At 47.8% G+C, this 22,620-nt stretch overlaps 1 protein-coding gene across 1 annotated transcript; it reads left to right on the top strand.

Moving 5' to 3' along the window:
- Window positions 1-9,322: 9,322 nt before the first annotated feature.
- On the top strand, window positions 9,323-17,997 carry FAM110C (family with sequence similarity 110 member C). Its single transcript, XM_062208895.1, has 2 exons — window positions 9,323-10,411; window positions 14,418-17,997. Exon 1 carries the CDS (start codon window positions 9,476-9,478, stop codon window positions 10,385-10,387), a length of 912 nt encoding a protein of 303 aa, XP_062064879.1. The 5' UTR covers window positions 9,323-9,475; the 3' UTR covers window positions 10,388-10,411; window positions 14,418-17,997.
- Window positions 17,998-22,620: the final 4,623 nt, after the last annotated feature.

Raw genomic sequence — 22,620 nt, 5'->3', positions numbered from 1 at the left:
TTGAAGTTACTGAAAGGAAAGTTTCCTCATTATTACTGTAATGAATTTTCCGTAAGTTTGTGAAAATCAGCAAGAGGAAAGGGCTTAGCTTAGCGATATTTTAGTAGGCATAAGAATGTTAAAATGACTAATGAGTTACAGTGATGTCTCTGTTGTAAGAAATGAGATAATGTGTGGAAAATATAGAATTTCCCAAGCATTTTATTTCTTTGCCACTTTCTTAACCATTAGAAAGGCATATGTGCTGAATCGCCTTGTTCTCCCTGAATAAGGCCCACAGCAGGGATTTGCAGGGGGTTAATCAGCTGTGACACAGGGGCAAGCTCAACCTTGGCTCCCGAGTAGGCCTGAGAAGTTCTGTAGCAAACAAAGTTAGATGGATTTCTTCAGCGTAGAAGTTCTCTCTCCTTCAAAGTCCTAACACAAGTTTTACTCATAGAGTGGACAGGTTAAGAGGGCGTTCCCAAGCCTGCCACCCTAACATGGTGGCAGGCCTGGTCCCCAGGCATTGTTGCTGACACACCCTGCAAAGGCTTCCGGACTACTCGGGAAGCCAGCACTACAATGACTGATTTAGGGCCTGAGGTAATATCTACCCCATTCGACTTAGGGCCCAATCATCTTGTGGCATTCCCTATACAAATACCTGAGCTGAACCCTGTTTCCTGCCATTTTGAACCTCAGCCTAGCCCGACCTCAGGAGCCACTGTTGCATGTGGTCATCCTTATTTCCTATGCTGTCCAGTGCCTCCTTCTATTTTGCCAAGCTCTCTTTTTAAGAAACACCACTTTCCAGAACTAACAAAGAAGGTACCCAACAAATATCAGAGCACCGGAACCAACGCATAGAGTGGCTGCATGAGGAGAAAATATCAAAGTTCAAGAACTCTCTGTGACTAATAGTGAAAACCCGGAGACAAGGGGCCAGCCTTGCAGCAGAGGTCACACGGGACGCACTCCAGAGCATTTTCTGTCTCTTGAAAGAATAGCATCCACGCCAGAACAAAGTCCTCAGTATCATGTGAAGAACACCGTGTAGAGAACTGGGAATTGCTGTCTGCCGAGGTCTTGCCCATGTCACTCTCATGCAGGTGCCAGCAGTTATTTTCAGCAAAGCCTTTTGCCCTCCTTGTGAAGTCCCAAGCTACTCGAGGGACTTCTTTCTCAGCACCCAAACCACACTGCCTGCTGGCCACAGTTGAATGTCTTGTCCAGAATAAACAGGACACAGTCAGAGGTGCCCCTGTCACAGAGCTGCTGGGCTGGGCCTCCTGGTGTCTGGTTATGTTTCTGCCCCATTATCACAGAGGGGTCTCACAACATGGGCTCAAAGCATCCCAGGGCTCTGATGGTCTGGATAAGCTAAGAAAGCTATTAAGCACCACAGGTGGACAATTTCCAATTAACTTTTTTCAAAATATGGAAAGTAGTTCCTAGATGCCTGGTATTACTTTGGGGGATCTCAACTACACTGGAAGCCAGGCTGGGAGCCCTCTTTTGGTAGACGCACTGCTCCCAAGCTGCCTGCCCCAGGCAGAGCACCCTGCCTCCTCTGTGGTGACACCACACACACCTGAGAGCGTACTGCACGGTCTGCAGCCACTCCTGCCCAGTTTTGCTATTGGTTCATACTGCTCCTTCCTGCTCTTCCCTTACTGTCTACCTCTTTGCCCAGCTTGCATCCACAGAAGAAGTAATGTTTATTTAAATTAAAAAGCTATGTAGGACCAGTCTCTTGTCAAGAGAGCCTTGTCATTCTTGACAAGCCTTTACAAGAGGGGATGAGTCACATGGGGCTTAGCAAACACCAACAAACAGAGCAGCACTTGAAACTTCGCTTTATGGAAGTCTTTTTGTGAGTTTCTTTAACACAGAAGTATGTTTTCCTAAGGACTAGAGAGCTATAGAAACACTACCCTTCAGACCCGACAACACTTTCTTCACAGGATGTTAAACAGAGCCGAACAGACCCAAGGTATCTTGCAGGGGAAACTCTGCTTTGAAAATGAGGAGTTGGCCGGCTCCGCAGCTCACTAGGCTAATCCTCCGCCTTGCGGCACCGGCACACTGGGTTCTAGTCCCGGTCGGGGCACCGATCCTATCCCAGTTGCCCCGCTTCCAGGCCAGCTCTCTGCTGTGGCCAGGGAGTGCAGTGGAGGATGGCCCAAGTGCTTGGGCCCTGCACCCCATGGGAGACCAGGAGGAGCACCTGGCTCCTGCCATCGGATCAGCGCGGTGCGCCGGCCGCAGTGTGCCAGCCGCGGCGGCCATTGGAGGGTGAACCAACGGCAAAGGAAGACCTTTCTCTCTGTCTGTCTCTCACAGTCCACTCTGCCTGTCAAAAAATAAAAAAAAAAAAAGAAAAAGAAAATGAGGAGTTGAACCCAGGAAAAGTGTTACCTACACAAAGTCACACAGCTGGTTAGAACTGGCCACACAACTGCATTAACTATATGAGTATACTTGAAAAAGTTCATGAAAAAAATGAAATACTTAGACACTGAACATCATGATGAGCCTCTGGCATTGATGTTTCCTAACCAGAGGAAGGTGTTCTGGGTAATGGTTGTCTGTCATTTCTGTCCACTGGAATGTGAACCATAGTTTCATTTTAATATGACTTCACATGCTCAGCTGAGGGTTCTCCACTTTGAAAGATCCGTTGGTCTTGGTAGGCAGCACAGAGTATTCAGCTGCATGGTGCCAGTCTCCACGCATCACCACTCCTTCCACAGCAGACTGCATGACCCCATATTGGAAGTGTTAACCTTCCCAGTTTGTGGGGAGCTTAATAATAATAATTAGGTATCAGTGTAACTAACGTGTGCCTTTAGACACTTGAACTGACCATTATCACCACCATCAACTTCAGCTCAAAGAGGGAAAATAATTAATAAGTAATGCATGGGAATTTTATACTCAAGATTCATGCTTCTTAAATAATAGAGAAAGAAAGAATGAAAAAAGATAGGAATACCTTTCAGAAATTATAACTCTCTTTCATCAGTAAGAGAACTTTCTAAGATCCTTGTCCAGAGCTACTGTCACAAAGTTAAGGTGACAAGGTCAGTACTATCTGTGGCTTTGCTGAGTTTTCTGTAACATAACCTGATAAAGTTTCAGTAGCTGGGTTTCATCTAAGTTTTCAGGGATTTGTTTTGGATTTGGTTTTATTTTGTTCAATTAATTATTGCATTTAGAAAACAGCCCAATTTAATATTGGTGCATAAATGCAGTGTAATCTTTGGGGGTTAGGGTTATATTGATCTAGAGAAGTAAGTAGTTCTCATTTTTACAGAAACCAAAATTCAATAACTTTGTTTTGCCATTTTCAAAAGATTTATTTATTTATTTATCTAATTTGTTTTGAAGGCAGAGAGACAGGCAGACAGACATCTCCTGTCTGCTGGGTCATTTCCTGAATGCCCACAACAGCTGGAATTGGGTTAAGCCAGGCCAAAAGCAGAAACCAAAGCAGTCAGCTCTCCAATGTGGGTGGCAGGAACTCAAGCAGTTGGGCCATTACCTGATGCTTCCCTGCGTACACATTAGCAGGAAGCTGGAGTAGGGAATGAAGCCAGGAGCTCCTCAGAGTATTTTAGGGAATTGGCTTCTTTTTTTTGTTTGTTTGTTTGTTTGTTTTTGTTGTTGTTGTTGTTGCTTTGTTTATTTGACAGGTAGAGTTATAGACAGTGAAATAGAGAGACAGAGAAAAAGGATTTCCTTCCATTGGTTCACCCCCCTAATGGCCGCTGTGGACGGTGCTGGGCTGATCTGAAGCCAGGAGCCAGGTGCTTCCTCCTGGTCTCCACGAAGGGGCAGGGCCCAAACATTTGGGCCATCCTCCACTGCCCTCCTGGGCCACAGCAGAGAGCTGGACTGGAAGAGGAGCAACTGGGACTAGAACCAGCGCCCATTTGGGATGCCGGCTCCACAGGCAGAGGATTAACCAAGTGAGCCACGGCACCGGCCCCTGGCTTCTTGTTTTTGAAGGCTGAAAACCCAGAAGATCCCGAGCTGCAGTGAAGTTCCAGTGTGTTGGCTGTAGTTCTTCTTGCTCGGGGGAAGCCAGTCTTTCTTCCATTTCTCTATCCCTAAATCAACTGTTTTGTCATTTTCTTAAAGTTGTGTCCATCAAATGAGTAGGAAACATCTCCTCACTGTTTGAGTAAATCTGATTATTCTGAAGGTCGTCTATGTGTTTGTCAGTTGAGATTTCTCTTCCCTGAGCTGCCTGTTTGTACCTTGACTAGCGTGATATTTGTGTTTCCTATGTGGCTTGTAGAAATCCCTTAGATAAACCGAACCCTGACGCCTACCACTTGGATGTGCACAGCGTGTCTCCTCCCGGTCTGCAGCTCTCCTTGTTACCACATGTTCTTCATGATGCATAAATTTTTTAAACTGTAATGTTGTTAAATGCATCAAAAGCTTCTATTATTACTACAGTGTGTCACATGTAAGAAATTTTATTCTTTAAAGGTTTTTGGATGTTTTATTTTTGCTATAAAGTTTTGGTTTTTTACATTTAGGTTTGTAATTCATCAGTATTTGGTGAAAGAAACACGTTATTTTCCCATTCAGAAACACACCTGTCCCTAAATCACTTTTATGATAGTTTCTTTTTTAAAAAAAGATTTTTTTTTATTTATTTGAAAGACAGAGTTACAGAGAAAGGTAGAAACATAGAGAGAGGTCTTCCATCTACTGGTTCACTCCCAAGGTGGCTGCATCGGTGGGAGCTGCACCTATCTGAAACCAGGAGCCAGGAGCTTCTTCCAGGTCTCCCACGCAGATGCAGGGGCCCAAGAACTTGAGCCATCTTCTACTGCTATCCCAGGCCATAGCAGAGAGCTGGATCGGAAGTGGAGCAGCCAGCACTAGAACCGGCGCCCATATGGGTTGCCGGTACTTCAGGCCAGGGTGCTAACCCACTGCGCCACAGCACCGAGCCCCTATGATAGATTCTTTTCCCAATTGCCTTAGTCCATTTTCTGCTGATATACCAGAATATCATAGAAGTCTCACTTTTAAAGAAAAGGGCTTTATTTTGCTTAGGGTTCAGGAGGGTGTGAGTTCAAGACTGGACAGCCCTGTCTGGCAAGGGTCTCATGCTGCTTCAACCTGTGGAACGAAGAAGGGCGAGCAGGTGTGTGCACAAGAGGGAAAAAACGGTGAAACTCCCTGGACAGCCAGCCCACCCCCACAGGAATGGCAACCCCCACAGGAGGGCTGTACCCAGGCTCAGCCCCACTCACTGGACCTTCCTCCCTACATGGCCCCATTGAGGAATTAGGTTTCCAACACAGGATAATTTAAGGGATGTGGTCACACCACAGCACCCACTGATGGTACATGCCGCCTGTAGTTCTAATTTGAGGCTATTTTTAACTGATCTATTTGTTTGTCTCTACAACATTATCACACTCTGGTATTTACTATAAAAAAACCTTCTTCTGTATTGTAATTTTAAAAATTTCTTGACCATTTTTTATCTTTACTTTTTAATAACAGGTTTTATTCAATCCAATATATACCATTCCTTCAATATAAAATGTTACACACATCTCAGTTCAGACTATCTGCATTTCAAGCACTCAGAAGCCTTGTACAGGTGCCAACTGCCATGCCAGACACTGCAGCGCCTCTTTATGCAAGGAGTTTTTTGAATTGTTAAGTTCCTTGGGGGGAAAACGTTGAAACTTTGTTTCTAATTGCACTGAGTTTGTCTTTTTTGTTTTTAGATTGATTGATTGATTGAAAGGCAGAATTAGAGAGAGGCAGAGAGAGAGAGAGAGAGATAAAGAGGTCTTCCATCAGCTGGTTCACTCCCCAGTGACCTCAATGACTAGAGCTGGATTGATCCGAAGCTAGGAGCCTGGAGCTTCCTCCAGGTCTCCCACAGGGGTGCAGGGGTCAAAGCACTTAGGCCATCCTCTGTTGCCTCCCAAGCACATTAGCAGGGGATTCAATCAGAAGTAGAGCATCCAGGACTTGAACTGATGCTCTGACATGGAATGCCAATGTTGCAGCAGCAGCTTAGCCCCCTGCAACCTCCCATTAACGAAGCAACTTGAATGAATCAATGAAAATAATCCCAGTGTATATTCTCCTGTATCTCTTTTTAATATTTATACTTATATATTAGTATTTAATATTTATACTTACTATATATAAATATCAATAGCTCTCCAGCTTTTTATTTTAAGGAACTCCTAACAATAACCATTTGTTTTGTGGCTTGTATCTAGCAATATATATTATATTAAAGTGGAAACTAGTTAATGGTTTGACACAGGCATTGTCAGCTATAAATGGCATGGCATTACAGCCTGACCCTGGCCTGTACACCATCCACTGTCTCATGTACCATGCTCACAAGATGGGGAAGGGAAAGACAACTCAACTCAGCTACTGTGAGAATCATTCTGACTACAGCCCTTAGGACCTGGGCCACATCCTAAGGGCTGCTACTATGTTCACACCACTGCACTCATCACGACCATTTACTGCCCCATGAAACACCCAAGGAAGTGTGACTGCCAGTGACGCTGAGGCACTGCACCTTGTGGGCAGCTCACACCTCTTCCAGTTCCCACGCTCCTGCTGTTGCACAGAGGGGCTCCTCATGCTGTGTCCACATCTTCCTTGTGTTAAATTCCTGGAGCAAAATGCCTGAATCACAGGAGACAGGTACTTAATACAGACTGGCAGAGAGGGACAGGCGCCCCAGGGAAGAAAAATGTAGTCCCCAGAATTGCCTGATGAGGCTGCAGCAGCCAAAGGCCCGACCATTGAAGACCTGTTTGCGACTCTAGCAACTCCCTGTGCAAAGGCAGTCACAAGGGCTCTAATCTCTTAGTGGCTCTGACCTCTGAGCACCTGTTTCACCTCATTAGCATATCTCTTCAGAAAAGGTGACTTTGGCAGCTGCTCTGAGTGGCCAGTTCCCAGTACCAGAGGTTATTGGCAAACACAGTAACCAGTCAGGGAAAGCTCCCCTTGCAAAAACTCCTAGGTACCACCTCTTCTTTGACAGCACCCCTTTTTTGTGACCCCTGCCTGCCCTGCCTGGAAGCTTTCTCTTTTGCTTAACAAACCTCCTCCCTGAGGCTCACACTTCCTTCTTCCTGTGCCTAATCTTCATGGACCCAAGACGCAGAACCCAGTGGAGTTGTAACATTTCTGAAGAGTGATGTCAGACAGCAAATAGGCTCAAAGCTGACTCTAGAGTGGACTACAGGAAAAATCTGGACAATTCTCCTGTCAGCACGTTTCTATGTCAATTTCACCTCCCAGCAAATTTAGTGTCTTAAGAGATAGAAATGAGAAATGTATACACATAGGGGCCGGCGTTGTGACACAGCAGGTAAAGCCACCACCTGCAGTGCCAGCATCCCATATGGGATATGGGAGCCGGTTTGAGACCCGGCTGCTCCACTTCAGATCCAGTTCTCTGCCTTGGCCTGGGAAAGCAGAAGATGGCCCAAGTCCTTGGGCTCCTGCACCCGCATGGGAAGACCCGGAGGAAGCTCCTGGCTCCTTGCTTGGCTTAGGATTGGTGCAGCTCTGGCCGGCTGTTGCAGCCAACTGGGGCATGAACCAGTAGATGGAGGACCTCTCTTTCTGCCTCTCCTTGTCTCTCTGTGTAGCTCTTTCAAATAAATAATCTTAAAAAAAATACACACATATAATTACTTTTGTCTGACAGCTTTATAGTTTTACTTTTATTCTAAGTATTTAAATGTTCATATGCAGATTGACTAATCATATTCAAAAGGTGACAAAAAGCTAACTCATAACCATTCTCATCAAAACAGGAAAAACGGACCAGCAGGTAAAGCTGCCACCTGTGATGCCAACATCCCAGTACTGGTTTTTGTTCTGGCTGCTCCACTTCTGATGCAGCTCCCTGCTAGGGTCTGGGAAAGCAGCAGAGGATGTCCCAAGAGCTCAGCAGCTGCACCCAGTGGAAGACCCGGATGAAGCTTCTGGTTCCTAGCTCCAGCCTGGTTCAGGCCTGGCCTTGCGACCATTTGGAGAGTGAACCAGGAAGAGCAAGACCCACCCCCCCTCTGTAACCTTCAAATAAATAAATATTTTTTAAAAAAATAACATTTTCTGAAGATTTGTCCTGTACCAGCAGCAATGCTAAAGCCCCTTAGGGAAGCAACCTCATCACTTGAGCAACAGCTCTGGCTCTATGTACAGCCAGAGGCCCAGCCAAGGTTAACAGTTTCTGAGTGCTCACAACGAAGTCACGAGTGTTCTAGGCTATAAAGCAGAAATTTCACAGGTGACAAAATAGAAACCCTGCATCAGTCACCCGTGCACGAGAACGTGGCCTTGGGGACCCAGGCTCACCCCAGTTCCCAGGAGAACAAGGGCAGTTTCTGGCCGTGTCCTGTCGCTCACTGGACTGAGCCCCCTCGAGGACCCCAGCCCACGCGATTTCCCCGTGCCAGGGTCTGAAGGCCGCTTGTGTTTCTGGACACCAATCCCAGCCAGCCTGGGCAGCACCTGCCGGCCGCCCAAGGATGCCCAAGGCCTTTGAGCCTGGCAGTGTCTTCAGTCCATGGCCCAACTTTGGAGGGGAAAAGTTTTGCAAACACTCAGCAATCCTGGGCCTGGTGACCCCTGCCCCCCTCGCTGGCTGGGTTACTGGGGCTCCAGGCCCTGGGTCTGGCTGGCTGTCTGCAGCCCCGGCCCCGGGCCAGACCCTGCTGGGTCCCGGGTCTCTGTCCGCCTGAAATCCGCCGCGGTTTGCCTCCTTTCAAACCACGTCCCTTTGCGGTCAGGCCTTGCCTCCAGGAACAAATTCTGCCATCGCTCGGAACCACACCAGGACCTAAAAGGCCACAAACCTCCGCCCCGCCCGGAGCGGCGGCGCCCGGCAGCCACCTCAAGGACTCAGAGAACGGCCGCTCCCGCTCCTACGCCCGGAACCGCCCGCCCCCGCGCCGCGTCCGGCTGCCCCGCCCAGCGCGCTCCGGCTCCGCCGGCAGCGGGGGAGGGGAACGGGGCGCCAGGTCGGGGAGGGGGGGCGATGGGGGCGGGACCTCGCGCTAGGTGAGGGTGGGGCCTCGGAGCAAGGTCCGGGGGTACCCCACAGGAGGTGAGGAGGCGTAACCTGGTAGCAGGTGGTGAGGCGGTGGGCGGCGCCCGGTGAGAGGCTTGGGGCTGGGGCACCTGGCAGGTGGTGCGGGGCGGTACCCCTCAGGAGGAGGGGGCAGGGCATTGGGCCGGAGGTGAGGCGGGGCGGACCTGGCAGCAGGTTAGGGGCGGGAGGAGCCGGCGAGGCGGGCCTCCGGTGATTCACCGTCCGTGCAGACGCGGATTCGCCCCGCTGGCACCTGGCCGCCGCGTCCCCGGGCGTCCGCCCTCGTCCCCCTCGGACTTCGGAGTCGGCCCGGGATTGACGGGAGCCGAGGCCGGAGCGCGTCTCTGCTACCCCGGCCGCCGCGGCCCCGCGAGGATGCGCGCCTTGCCGGCCCCGGACGCGCCCGCCGCCGAGCGGCTCCTGCCCCGGGACCCGGGCGCCGCGCGGCCGGCGCGCAGGAGCGCGGTGGAGAGGCTGGCGGCCGACCGTGCCAAGTACGTGCGCGGGGCTCCGGCTCCCGAGGGCAGTGGCGCCGACGCGGCAGCTGCGCGGGACAGCGCCCCCGCGGCCCCGGTCCGCGCCCAGGCCCCGGTGGTGCGCAGGGCGATCGCGCGGAAACCGCTGCGGCCGGATTCGCTGGTCATCTACCGGCAGAAGTGCGAGTTCGTGCGAGGGCCGGGCGCCGACGGCTCCAGGGGCGGCCTGGTGAAGAAGCTTTTCCCTGGGCCGGGCAAGGACAGGGTGCAGGCGCCAGCGGACACGCTGGGCGCGGGCGAGGAAGGCCAAGCTGCCGGCAAGGGGGCCATCGCGACCCCCAAATCCGCCGCGGGGGCTGCTCCCGCGCCCCCTGCCCCCGGCGCGCCCTCGGCAGTGCCCTCCCGGGTCGCGGATGCGCCCCCGGGCCTGGAGCTGCGGCTGGCGCGGCGCCGGGGACTGCAGCGCTCACAGTCGGACCTCAGCTCCCTCTATTCGCCGGCCAGGGCCGAGTGCGACGCCTTCTTCCGGTACTGTGGCCTGGACGCCGAGGTGGTGGAGGCCCTCGGCAGGGAAAACTTCTCCGCGGGCTCGGACCGCGTCGCCCTCAAAGTGCGCAGCGTGAGCGTCGCCACCTCCGACAGCGGCTTCTCGCGGCACAGCGGCGACGACGACGGGCTGCAGGAGGAGCTCATGGAGCAGGTGCCCAGCACCACATCGGTCATCGAGAGGAACGCACGCATCATCAAGTGGCTGTACACCTGCCGCAAGGCCAGGGAGACCCCCAGCCAGAGGCTGCAGGGGCCGGCGTGACCGCCCGCACCGGGAGCGTGCCAGGTAGGAAGGGGCTTGGCCAGATGGCCGGGCATAGGAGGGCGGTGAGAGCAGAAGCGCTGCGCTGCCAGGTTCCGCTGCAGACCTGGCCCTGCGCCTCAGCCTTTGAGTGTGCGCCTGTGCCTTCCCGGAAAGGTTGGCCTGGAGGCGGGGGTGGGTGGGAAGCATCCCTGTGTTCTTAAATACGTGTATATGAAATCCATGAAATGTGTTCACCTTTAAAAGTTTAAAAATTAATAAAAAAATTTTAGAAGAGAAAATAGCAGAAATCGGAGTTCCAAAGCACTGTCGGCAAGCAGCTGCGATCCCCGCTTTGCTGTTTCCTGCATCCCAGGGTCCTGTGACCACGATCACTCTGTGGTTTGCTCAGCGCGCGAACCAGGCCAGCGGCCCCCCTCCAGCACAAAGGGAGACGCCTGCCCCTCCATGGAGTCTGCACCTGCTTGTCAGCATTTGAAATTCGTTTATCAAGAGAAGATTCTCATTCCACACTTTATTTAAGCTGTCTTGAGAGTTCCAGTTTGTTAACTGGGGGAGTTAGGATCGTGCGGCTTCTCTGATGACAATACAGAAAGGAAGCGTCTTTCCTCTGGACAACCAGTCGCACAGAACCGACTCGAGCTCTTGCTTGATGTGACTTTTTTTACTTTAATGTTTGTTTTTAGTTGACCACAATAATTGTACATATTGATGGGGTGCAGTGTCATAATTCAGTGATCAAACCAGGGTAGCTGGCATATCTGCCTCCGGATTATTTCTCTGTATTTGCAGCCTTTGGCCTCTCCCTGGTTCTTCATAAAATACCTGACCGCTGTTGTGAGCTGGAGTCACCCTGTGCTGTGTGGCCCTGGCCTTGTTCCTCCTCTGTCCAGTTTACCCTCTGTGGCTCAAACCTCCCTGTGGGAGGAGCACTTCAGGAGGCACTGAAGCACCTGGCCAGGGTTCTCTGTGGATGTGTAATCTTCTCTTACCCTTCAGTGACTGCTTGCTAAAATATTTTAAAACAGGTGACATGAAGTTATTTTAGCCTGCAGAGATAAACTAATGCGGCGTAGTATCAGCCTGTGGAGTTGTGGCGAGAGTGCCTCAGGGGATGTTGTACACTCTCACCTGTGTTTGAGGACAAAAAAGCCCCAATAACTTCTCTGAGCGGCCATGGCCTTAGTACAGAAGTGAAAGGTAATGAGAGGTGAATGCGTTGTTTTTCTTAAACTCCGAAAGCTCAGATTCAATTTTTCCCTGATACTTTTTCAAAGATTTGCATTTTCCACTAGCCTGAGTCCCCAAAGAATATAAATAGGTACTCAAAATTTTAGAGAAACAACATTAATTTGTATTTCTTACGGGTTGTCTCTTGGATCTGAGATTGCTGACAAAGGCATATCCATGGAGCCCCTGCAGTGGGAGGGAGAGCTCTGGAGAGCAGCGTGGTCCCTGGAGGACAGGGTTGGTAGAGAGAGCCTCAAGCCCGAATCTGGACCTCTCTTGAGTAGCAAATGACTCTTGGGCCTTAGGCCAGGCTTTGTAGTAAGAGGAAGAGAAATTGGAGATGGTTTCCAACTTCTACGTTTCATGTTTTATATTCTGTGCATCTGCGTTCTGTGTCTGTCAGACTATTGAAGCTGGAAACTTGTCCATCAGTTCCCTCCAGGTAGCCAGAGTGCATGCGCATTGGTGATGTGACTAGTGGTGAGGTAGCAATACTGCAAAGTGAAATAAAACCTGGCAACATAAAAAGAAAAACAGCACCCCCCCTCCCAGACCCACCCCAGTCTACAGTACTCCAGGGCCAGAGAGGTGACCTGGAAGAGTTTAGGGTTCCATCTGTGATGTAACCTTTCCAATGCCATTTTAGGCTTGAACCTATGGAAAATGTCAGGGGTTTGTTAGTCTGTGAGAACTCTTGAAACAGGAGGGAACAGGGAACATGAGAGCAGGTTTGGGGTTGGAGGGTGCCACTGCAGAACAGAGGCAGTTTCTGCCTTCACCTTTCCCCTGCTGGTCCCAAGTGGGACAGTGTCAGCTGCCTATGAGCTGTTTCACATTGTCCTGGCTTCTGCTTGGGGTTGGCAGTTACCAGCACATGGTTTGCTTTACCACCATACTCTCTTGGACCCAAAACATACCCCATGATGTGCACTCTTGGAACCTGCAATGCAGGCTTCCAGTGCCCACTGCTAGGGGCTTGTGAGGAGGAAGTGAGCTTCCTGAGGGTTCTCCAGCTTGCTGGGCTGGGTCTGCTCCTTTCTACAGCCCCCATCACAATTGACCACCTTCAGACACTGCTGTTTCCTGGGCTTAGGGCCTGAGGCCACCAGCCCTTCCCTGCAGGTGGCCTGGCAGTGAGGGCCCCCAGTGTTTCTCACTGGAGTCCCTTGTTCTGAACCTCTTTGGTAACTTCTAAGATGCAGAAGCAAGGATTCAAGCTCTGCTTTCTCTCTGGCTTACCAGGACATTTGTGTTGAAATTCTTAAGGATTCACTTAAGAATTTCAGTAAAATTTTGGAAAATTTAAGATGGACAAAGGTAGGCTAGGTAAAAGAGAACACAAATATATTTTATATGAAGCTTCTTGTCCCCTTGATAGAGATTTATAAATTATAATTAAAATATCCCATTCAGAACAAAGCAGCAAGTTCATGCGTTTCTTACCCCATGGAGTAGAAATGTTTGCTTCTCCAACCTGAGGAGACAGAATGAGGCACGGAACTCACCCCAGCCCCTGGGCTCCCAGGAGTAGGCACTGTCACACATGGGTGGTTTGGGTTTCTGTTTCCCAGAGGATAATCCACAAGAATTGCTCTTCTGTCCGCTGGTTTTCAGTCCACTTCTGTCCTTCATGAAATTCATCAATTTGAGGACTGCCAAAATGTAGGTCTTCCTGGTTTTCTGTCATTTGCATAGAATATATAAGTTGTTAATTTTAATACCGATCTAAAAGAATGGTCACTTGTCCTTTAGGCTAATTAGAAATAAACATTTTTTAATTTCGAGGCAAAAATATTCAGATATTTGACATTTCTTTGATCTTCACAGTTCTTTGATTAAAAAAACAAACAGGATAGGCTGGCGCTCTGGCATGGTAGGCTGAGCCTCCACCTTGGGTACCAGCATCCCCTGTGGGCACCGGTTCATGTCCTGGCTGCTCCACTTGATCCAGCTGTCTGTTATGGGATGGAAAAGCAGTGGAAAATGGTCCAAGTGCTTTAAGCAGTGGAAAATGGCTTAAGTGCTTGGGCTCCTGCACCCACATGGGGGACCTGAAAGAAGTTCCTAGCTCCTGGCTTCGGATTGGCCCAGCCCCAGCTGTTGCAGCCATATGGGAAGTGAGCCAGTGGATGGAAGACATTTCTCTATGTCTCTCTCTCTGTCTGTAGCTCTACTTCTCAAATAAAAATAAAAAATAAAAGGAGTACCTGTAGAAGCCCAATGAAAGCTTGTAGGACTGAACTGCAAAGATGTTGTGGGCGCACAGCACAAATGGACTGGGGACACCAGCCTCTCTCCCCTTGTCTTCTGTGACTGTTCTGGGAACTCTGAGTTACCAGCTGGGAGCACATTTTAGTAAACAAGTTGCAGGGGACCCCAAACCGCCTTTCCTACCTGCTGGCCGGCATCTGGCCTTTTGGAGATAGCAGTGATAGAAAAGGGTAGAATGGTTGGCTTAGATTGTCTGCCTTGTTTCCTACGTTGTTGTCCAGCTCTGTGGTAATAGCACTGGCCTTGCCAACATCTAAAGAAGCTTGCTGCCCCGTAAGTTATTGGAAGCAAAGAAGAATTTTAGAAAGACTGCAGGGAGATGGGCCTTTTCGTGCTAGAGAAAACCAGATGATACCTGACTTCAATGAAGCTACTGACTTGCTTTTAAAATTTAAAATGTAAAGTGGAGGAGTTTTAAAATGCAGAAAATGTACTAAAGATTCCAGGGGCCAGATTTTGTAGTATACTACTTGGTTCCATAACTTTTGTTTACTCTGGGTTGATCTACTGTTTTCTCCTTATTCTTCAGCAAGCAAACTTTCCCCAGAAGACAACTTGAAGTCATGGGCCGTGTGTCCAGTGTGCACAGGATTGCTGTCTTCCTGGAAATTACGCCTCCACTGGCCAATATTAAGTGATTACAGAAGGCTTGAAATACCACAGAGAAGATGGGAGCACAGACCTTGAAAACCAGCCAAGCTTTGGTCTTTGACAGCTGAAGCGTGGAGCGAGGCGCACCTTGTTTGGGGGGGGGGGACCTGCCATGCTTCCCTGTGCAGCCGGAAAAGGGAATGCTCTTAGAGATATTTTTAGGGCTTTTTGACAAAATGATGCATTTTAACAGTGTCTCACTTTATTATTTTTTTAAAAGAAGTCTAAAAGTATAAAAACCAGCATGAATGCCAGGGTATTTACTCCTTTTGCCATCCAGGACTGGTTGAAACCATTTAAGTCAAATCTCTATAATCACGAGAAGGTATATTCCACCTAAATACCATCGCTAACAAAGAGCAAACACGCACTGAGACACATCATGATCAGGCCCAACCTCCAGAGGATGGCTGCACTGTAGACTAGTTAGTTCCCAAATTCTGTAACTAAGTATCTTGTATTTTATGAGCTTAAATCACTGTTAAAATCACTGAGGGCTGGGAGCTCATCCTGCTAGTGGCACTTGCCACAGGGCTGCAGGCATGTGGAAGCACCCTTTGAGTGGTAAGCTGGAGGTGAGGAACTCCTGAAGAAAACAGTTCCCTGAATGGTGCCAGGAGAATCCTGGAGTTGCTCTGTCTGATCAGTAGCAGCCACTCTACCTTGACAGTGCCTTTGGAATGCACGCCACAGACCCCTGGTTTCCAACTTCCAGAAAAGGGAGGGGCCTTGGTTTGTGCAGAGCATGTGGCTCTGGGGGCAGAAGCTCCTCTCTGCGCCATGGTCTCTTCAGGTCTCTGCAGAGCACACAGCAAGCCCCTGTTTGGCACCGGCTCCCTCTTCTTGGCAGGGAGCCTCTGGGACAGAATGTCCAGAGGGCGCCCCTGTGTCCCTGATTAGGGTCTTGTACCTGACACCCAGGGTACCCAGATTTCAGGTCGAGAAACTCCTGAGAAAAATTTTGTGTCAGTGACAACCCAAAGGAAGTTGTTACCCAGCAGGCTTCCAAAGGCTGCTGTGGTTTATCAAAATGAGCTGCGTCAAGAACAAAATTATTGGAAGAATATGGAGGAGATGGATTTCTCAATGCTAAAATGTTTTAAAAACCATTCCCTTTTGATATATTCATGTATTGTTTCATGTTCTATTTTTGTAACTATTTCACTATGAAAATAGATTCTGAGTTAAAAGTATTTATTTTCACACAGTTGCTAGTCTTCACAGAGTTTTACTTTATTTCATATAGTTTTAATTTTTACTGGTATAATTTTAAGTCATTTTCCCCTTCATATCTTTCTGCATGTCTTGTTTAACTGAACTTTCATCTTCTCCCTGCCAGTGGAGTGTTTGCCATTCTGTAGATTCAGTAGTCATGATTTGTTCCCAGATCAGCTCAGACACATGTTCTCGGAAGGCCTTTTGGCTGACACGTGCACCTCTTTCAGTCCGTATCAAGACAGCAAATTCCCTGCTCTAAGAAGTGTTCCTCAGTTACTGCATAAGAATGCTGCTATTTGCTGTCCCCTGTATTGCATGTACCTTAAAAAGATGATGTCAAAAGTTTTTAAAGAATCTTTATTCCCATATTTTCAGGACTCCCATTATTTTATATGTAAATGCCTTCCACTTTGAGAACAGGAGGAATTGCTGCCTGAGATCAGAATGGTGCAGACTCAACTCTTACAGAATAGATGAGAAACACCTTAGTTTCCGTATTAAACCCATCAGGTCTTCCAGAAGCATTTGTGTTTTCAGTGGTGGCACAGGAGTTCGGTTGCAGTGAATTCTGGGAGTAAGTGTCCGAGACGGAACGCAGAGAACGGGACAGTGGTGCCAGACCCCAGAAGAAGCAACTTGCCCATCCTTTCCTTCTGTCCTGACTCATACTGTGGCTGCAGATCCACAGTGCCTTGTTATCAGTCACAGTTCTTCCCTGGGTCTGAATTACGTGGTTTTCTGAGTGACTGAGACAAAACAAACTCTGTAGCTCAGTCCTCAAGGGTAAACAAGAGTTAGTGCTGCAAAATACTTGTATTGTTCATGAAAGAATAGCATATAAAATAATGTGATTAAACACAATGGAAAGAAAGATTGATAAAGGAAGGGAAATAACTTGACAGTAGTCTTTTTCACTAAGGTGTGGATACAGGTTAGCCCAGCTTTGCTGAAAGGCATTCATGTACTAGAAAGTGTTCTTGTTTCGTGTGTGTGTAATTGTGTGTATATATGTGTCTGTAGGTATGTGTGTATGTGTGTGTACACGTATTTATATGTATATATATGGTTTCTAAACTGCTGACCATTGGCAGTGGAGTAAAATGGAAGCTTTATTAAACTTTGCCCTTCCTCCATAGGCTCAAAGGTCACTGCTGTAGTTGGTGATGCCATAAAACATCAGGCCCAGATGGTTATAATGGCAGTTTCTAAACAGAGTGTTTTTCTACACACTACTTGCAACTGGAGTGTAATATAATATGTTCTGTGTTAAAGAAATATATTTTTATCATTTGTGAGTATTGATTTGTGACTTTAAACAATGAGAAAAAATTCTGAAGCAAGAGTTTGCTAAGTATACTGACTTCCATCCCTTGTTTTCTCCTTGCTCCTAAATATGACCTTGTCAGATCATCAGCAGAAACAAAGTTTTCCAAGTCTGGACCAAGGCCAGCAGCCTGAAGTGGCCAACTGCTGGAGATGGAATGCAGTAGTTTCCAATATTTAACCCTTTGTTATTCTTTAATGTTTCGTCAGTCTTTTGCTTAAAAGTATTTTTTCATGTTTTATTCATATTGTCATTGGAAAAGGCACAGGGACCAAAATGAGACACATTTGTAGTTTTTCCTATTGACTCATTGATTGCAGGCAAACTCTACGTAGCTCAGGTTTATCCCTGTGTCTGCTCAGCATCCCATGTGTGGTTGTGGACCAGGTGGTGGTGAGGCAGGGAGGGAGCCTCGTCTTTTGCTGCACTGAACAAGCCAGGCTGGCTTCACTTTCAGTGCTGAGTGGCTTGATGCCTGAACTTCCAGAGCACCCGCAGACAGGCTTCTCGAGGAGAATGAACCCCTGCTTCTGTACTTCCTTGAGCAACACGGATTGTACAGAAATAGTCCAGACATCGTGTGGTGCAGCTCCCATGGCAGGGTTCAGCAGCTGCTGCACTGTCCTTCTTTGGGTAAACTGGAGGTCTTCCCTTTTGTTTACCATTTTGGAAGAATCAATCGAACAGGAGCAGTGAGATGTTATACAGTGGTTCACTGTTTAAACTTTGCATGATCATTGATGGGTTAAATAGGTTTACCTAACATTTAAATGTTCCAGCTTGGATACATTGAATGAGAAGACAGCTGAGCTTCTCAACCAGGATCTCCTGACTGGTCTCAGATGTTGCAGGGAGCAGTTGATGGGGAGAAAACATAAAAATGTAGAAAATGTGCTCTTGCTCAAAAACGTCTTCATCATTGTCTGCTGCAGTGCCTCAGATTCTGGAATTGCCGGTTGAATTTATGTTCTTTCCTTGAAAATTGGTATGCTCTTGAAGGGGAGAGTGAACTAAACTACTAGTGACTGTTCACCTTTAGGTTGAAATTGAATATCGATTTCCTTTGTAAGTGAGAATCTGAGCCATGGGACCAGAGAGTCATGGGCAGAGTTGGATCCTGACTTCAGTGCACCCTGTGGGATACTCAGTTTGAGGGTAAGAAATGCTCTTCATTACAAGTGTCAGAACAGGAGGTTACAGAACTGAGTAAACCCAAACCCATGCTGTCTGCCTTGTGGCGTCAAAACCATTATGCTTCTTAGCAGGAGTGACTTGAGTCAAGGCTATCACTGACGACAGCAGGTAGAATTCACTCTGTACATTGAGCCCAATACCGTACTAGATCCTGGGTGTTCACCAAGCTCCCTGCCATGACTGGGCTCCCGTTATAGGGAGGAGGAAGATACTAAGTAAGGAGACAGGGTGGGGAGAGACAGAGAGGAATGGCTAGGTAGGTGATAGATGGAAGATTGACTGATAGGTGGTAGACACAGGTGAAAGGAGAGGCAGGCCAACAAGCCAAGTAAGGAAACAGTGGTGAGTGGTTCTATGAGCCTGATTTATGAACTTGGAATCCTTTTGGCTCATGCTATATACTTGATGGCCAATCTGTGTAAACCATAAGTTGAACCCAAAGTCCAAACCATACAGAAAAGAAACAACAGAAAAAGAGAACCTGGGGATTGTAAATGGCACTTTTTTCCCACTCCGGAGGCCCTTCACTGCAGAGCGCTGAGACCCTCCACAAAGGAGACCTCAGGACTTTTCTTGCATCCTCACCCGGAGGCTGTAGGTAAGTTCCTGCTCTTCCTTTGGATTTTGGAAAGAATCCACTTTTCAGATTTAGGAGAATTCTGGTTCACTGGGAGACCTCTGGGAGCTACTCTCAGACACACCCTAGGAGACACCCAGTGGGCCCAGGTCAGGTGAGGTAGGGTGGTGTTAGGAGAACCTGTTCTCAAACCAAAACTGGAGCACCCACAGCTCAGAAAGGGGGTCCATCCAAAGTGACCCCAAATTTCCCTTTCAGGTGTGTGTGAGGTGCCAAGGAGTGCCAAATAGCATGTAGAGAGGCCCAAGGGCTCGTTCAGCTGGGATGACAGATGTCAGAAATCACAGAATTCAGTCCTCTCGTGGCAGGGGAGGAACTCGAGGCCCGGGCTCACAGAGCTGCCAGGTGCGCCATGGCCTGGAAGGCAGACCCCTCCGCTGTCCAGCTCTCACCCCAAAAGCCTTGCCTTCAGGAGGAGCCGTTAGTACTCACCAGCTGTCCCTGCTTGGGATGCTCCAGTTCTAGCACTGAATCCTGGGAAAGCCGTCAGTGAAGGCCTGAGAGGGAGCCTTATTTCACCAGTGTCTGGATGGCCCAATGTTGACGACACTTCAGTTGTTTTTGAGTAAGCTCATGCCAAGACCATGGTGAGCACATGTGAATTTTAAGCTTGGTTTGCTGTTACTACTCTTGCCCTAAATTAGGGCAGCTTAATGCGTGTTAGTGGGAAAGACCATGTGGTTGGGGTTAAGGAGAGCTATTAAGAAGTTTCTCTGATGAAGGAAACAGAAGGAGCCAAACTTCAGGCCTGGAAGGCTCTGGCTCGGGAGCCAGAAGAGGCTTGCTCCCCTACCCCAACCCCCACCCCATGGGAATGGCAGAAGGTGACAGCCAGCACTGGGAAAGCCAGCACTTGCAGCATCCTCCGTAGCAGTGCTTCCCATCAGTTTTCCAGGTAGCCCCAGAACCACCTGGAGGAGCCAAGGTGTGAAGATGCGGTGTCTTGCCCCGATCAAAGAACCATTAAGGCGGAAGAGTTGAGAGTTTGAACCCAAATCTGCCAGGCTCCAAAGTCTGCTCCACCCTTGCTGGACAAGTTCATACAATAAATTAAATGCCAACCAGAATGTTCCAGAGGATTTCATAACTCCCCAAGGGCATATACTGATTGAGCAGATCAGAACCCAAATCTGAGCTGGATTCTGATAACACGAGGCTACTCGGAGAATTCCTGAAGGGCTCACATCATGCCAGCTGAACAACACAGGTGACACCACTGTCCCAACCTCTCAGACACAGAGAAGCTTCAAGGCAGCAGCAAACTTTCATACTACAGGCAAGGCTCACATGGTTCAGTTTGTGTTGGTAATTTTAAGTAAGGTAATATGTGGTTTAAAAATAGGAATAAAGGGGCTGGCACTGTGGTGTAGCAGCTAAAGCTGCCGCCTGCAGTGTCAGCATCCCCTGCCCTTTGTTGTGCCTGGGCTCCCATCCACATTGAGGCCTGATCTTTTAGTCCACTGACTCACACACCAATCTCCTGTGGAAACAGCTTTGCAGACACACCTGGGGCAGTGGGGTCACTCCAATCAAAGGCCAAACTTCTTGGGTTTCCTTTCAGCAGAAGGGAGATGGACTCCATGCCTACCGAAGCATTGAGAATAGTTAATGAAATAATTGAGAATAAATACCACGTTATCAGCCACCTGGGAATCCCTCAATCAAGTTGACACCCAAAATCAATCCCCATGGTCTTTTCTGGAGCTCCTCTGGCTTTCACAGTTCTGGAATGGGTGCCTGCTAATCAGCTCTGTTTTCTCATTCTTCAACAGAGAAACTACCTTCAGCAGGGGCAGAAGCTGTGGTGCGTCCCCTCACCATCATGGTTTAGTGAGATGAGGGTTAGGGTTAGGGTTAGAATTTCAAAATAGATAATGAGGAAGAGAACAAGCACTTTTTTTTTTCCTGAGCAACACAACCATAGCTACATTCTGGAATTCTGAAGAAGCATTGTGGGACTTGCTGATTATATGACTATCTAGAAGCTATTAAAGGACATCAATGGCAAAGCAATGATACCATGACTCATTTAGAAATTTATAATTTACAAGACTTGTATATTCAGTTTCCCATTTGATCTTGATTCACATCTTTGAGGTAATCTGGACAGGTTTTACCATTATTTCTGTTATATAGAGGAGGAAATCAAGAGTCAAGTTGAGGATAGACATTTGGCACAGCCACTTGGGATGCCTACATCCTGTACCCGAGTGCCTCGTTCAAGTCCTCACTATTTCAACTCTGACCCACCTTCCTGTTAATATGCACCTGGGAAGTAGTGGTGATGGTCCAAATCTTGGGTCCCCACCACCCACACGGGAGACCTGGATTGAGTTCCTGACTCTTGACTCCTGGCTTCAGCCTAGCCCAGGCTTGTTTTTTGTGACATTTAGGGAATAAACCACTAGATAAAATCTTTCTGACTCTCTGTCTGCCTGTTTCTTTCTTTTTCTCTCCCATCTCCTCTCTGCTTCTTAAGTAAAATGAAAATAAACACATAAAAGTTAACACCCCCCAAAAAGTCAAGATGAGTTACCTGTCCAACATCCTACAGCCATTTTGTGATGCACCTGAGCTTCAGTAGGTGGACAAATGGGGAAAAAACCATTTGCTTCACTAAGTGGTTAGGTGCTCCCAGGGCAACTGTTTGGGAGCTAATGGAGGCTTAGTGTTTACTGCTGGGTTTTCCTAAAACTTTCTTCCTAAAACTCCCATATCCTCCTCATGAGATTCACTGCTAATTACTTTAGTTGGTCCACTGTGAGGCCCGATTCATTTTCAAGCCCATTCCCTTGCATGAAGCCTTCTGTATGTTCAGTGCCGTGTGTGCATGTCCAACCCGTCTTTACATGACTGTTCTCTCGACTGCTTTGCTGGCATTTTAGTGAACTCATTCACACGTACAAGTAGCTTTTTACTCTTGGTGCGAGCAAAAACCTTCACCTGATTATTTTAAGATCAGATAATCCCTAGCATTAGCAGAACACAATTACACAGGCTTTGACATGTGAGTATTTTTTTGTTTAGTTTGAAATGCACTAGATCATGACACAGGGAGAGTAGTTGTAATTGTATTTGTCTTCAGACTCAGGAGAAATGGGTTGACTTTCCCAAGGTTATCTAACTGTTTAATCCTCTGAGGTTATCTAATACTCTTCCAAACCCCAAAATATAGGCTGCATATTTGATTTTTATTTTATTTACAAAAGCTAATTTTTATATTTAGAGTCTCAAAATATAAATATCATAAGACATAATATTGCATGATGTTCAACATTTCATGGTTAAGTGAAAACTTCATTCCTACTCTAATATCACTTCATTTATGATCAGAAGGCTTTGTTCTGTGTCCAGTAAGTTACAAGGACATTGTTCCTGTAGAAACACCTTCCCCTCAGGCCTCCTGCCACCCCTCTTGGGAGATTCAACCTCAATTCCCCCTGCTCCCAAATTGTAGTTGAAATTTGGATTTTGTTGAAATTTTCAGTGTAATGACAGCACTTATTATCACCATTGTTATAACTATGGCATAAAAATTCACTTTCTACCCAAAAATCCATCAGGGTAATGCCACATCCTGTAGATGGTCAGGACGCGAGTGACTGACTTTTACCGCAAGTCCAATGCAGAAGAAAGGTGGGTTGTTTCTGTTTGTTTTAGCCTAACACACATGTGCTACACACTTACTTTTTTCAAATGATTTATTTA

This window comes from Lepus europaeus, chromosome 13, assembly GCF_033115175.1.
Source record: "Lepus europaeus isolate LE1 chromosome 13, mLepTim1.pri, whole genome shotgun sequence".
NCBI lineage: Eukaryota > Metazoa > Chordata > Mammalia > Lagomorpha > Leporidae > Lepus > Lepus europaeus.
The sequence above is the reverse complement of the archived record's forward strand: the minus strand, read 5'-3'. Positions and strand labels throughout refer to the sequence as shown.

What these genes read in the sequence shown, in the direction of transcription:
- FAM110C (XM_062208895.1), top strand. Translation starts at nt 9,476, where the DNA reads ATGCGCGCCTTGCCGGCCCCGGACGCGCCCGCCGCCGAGCGGCTCCTG.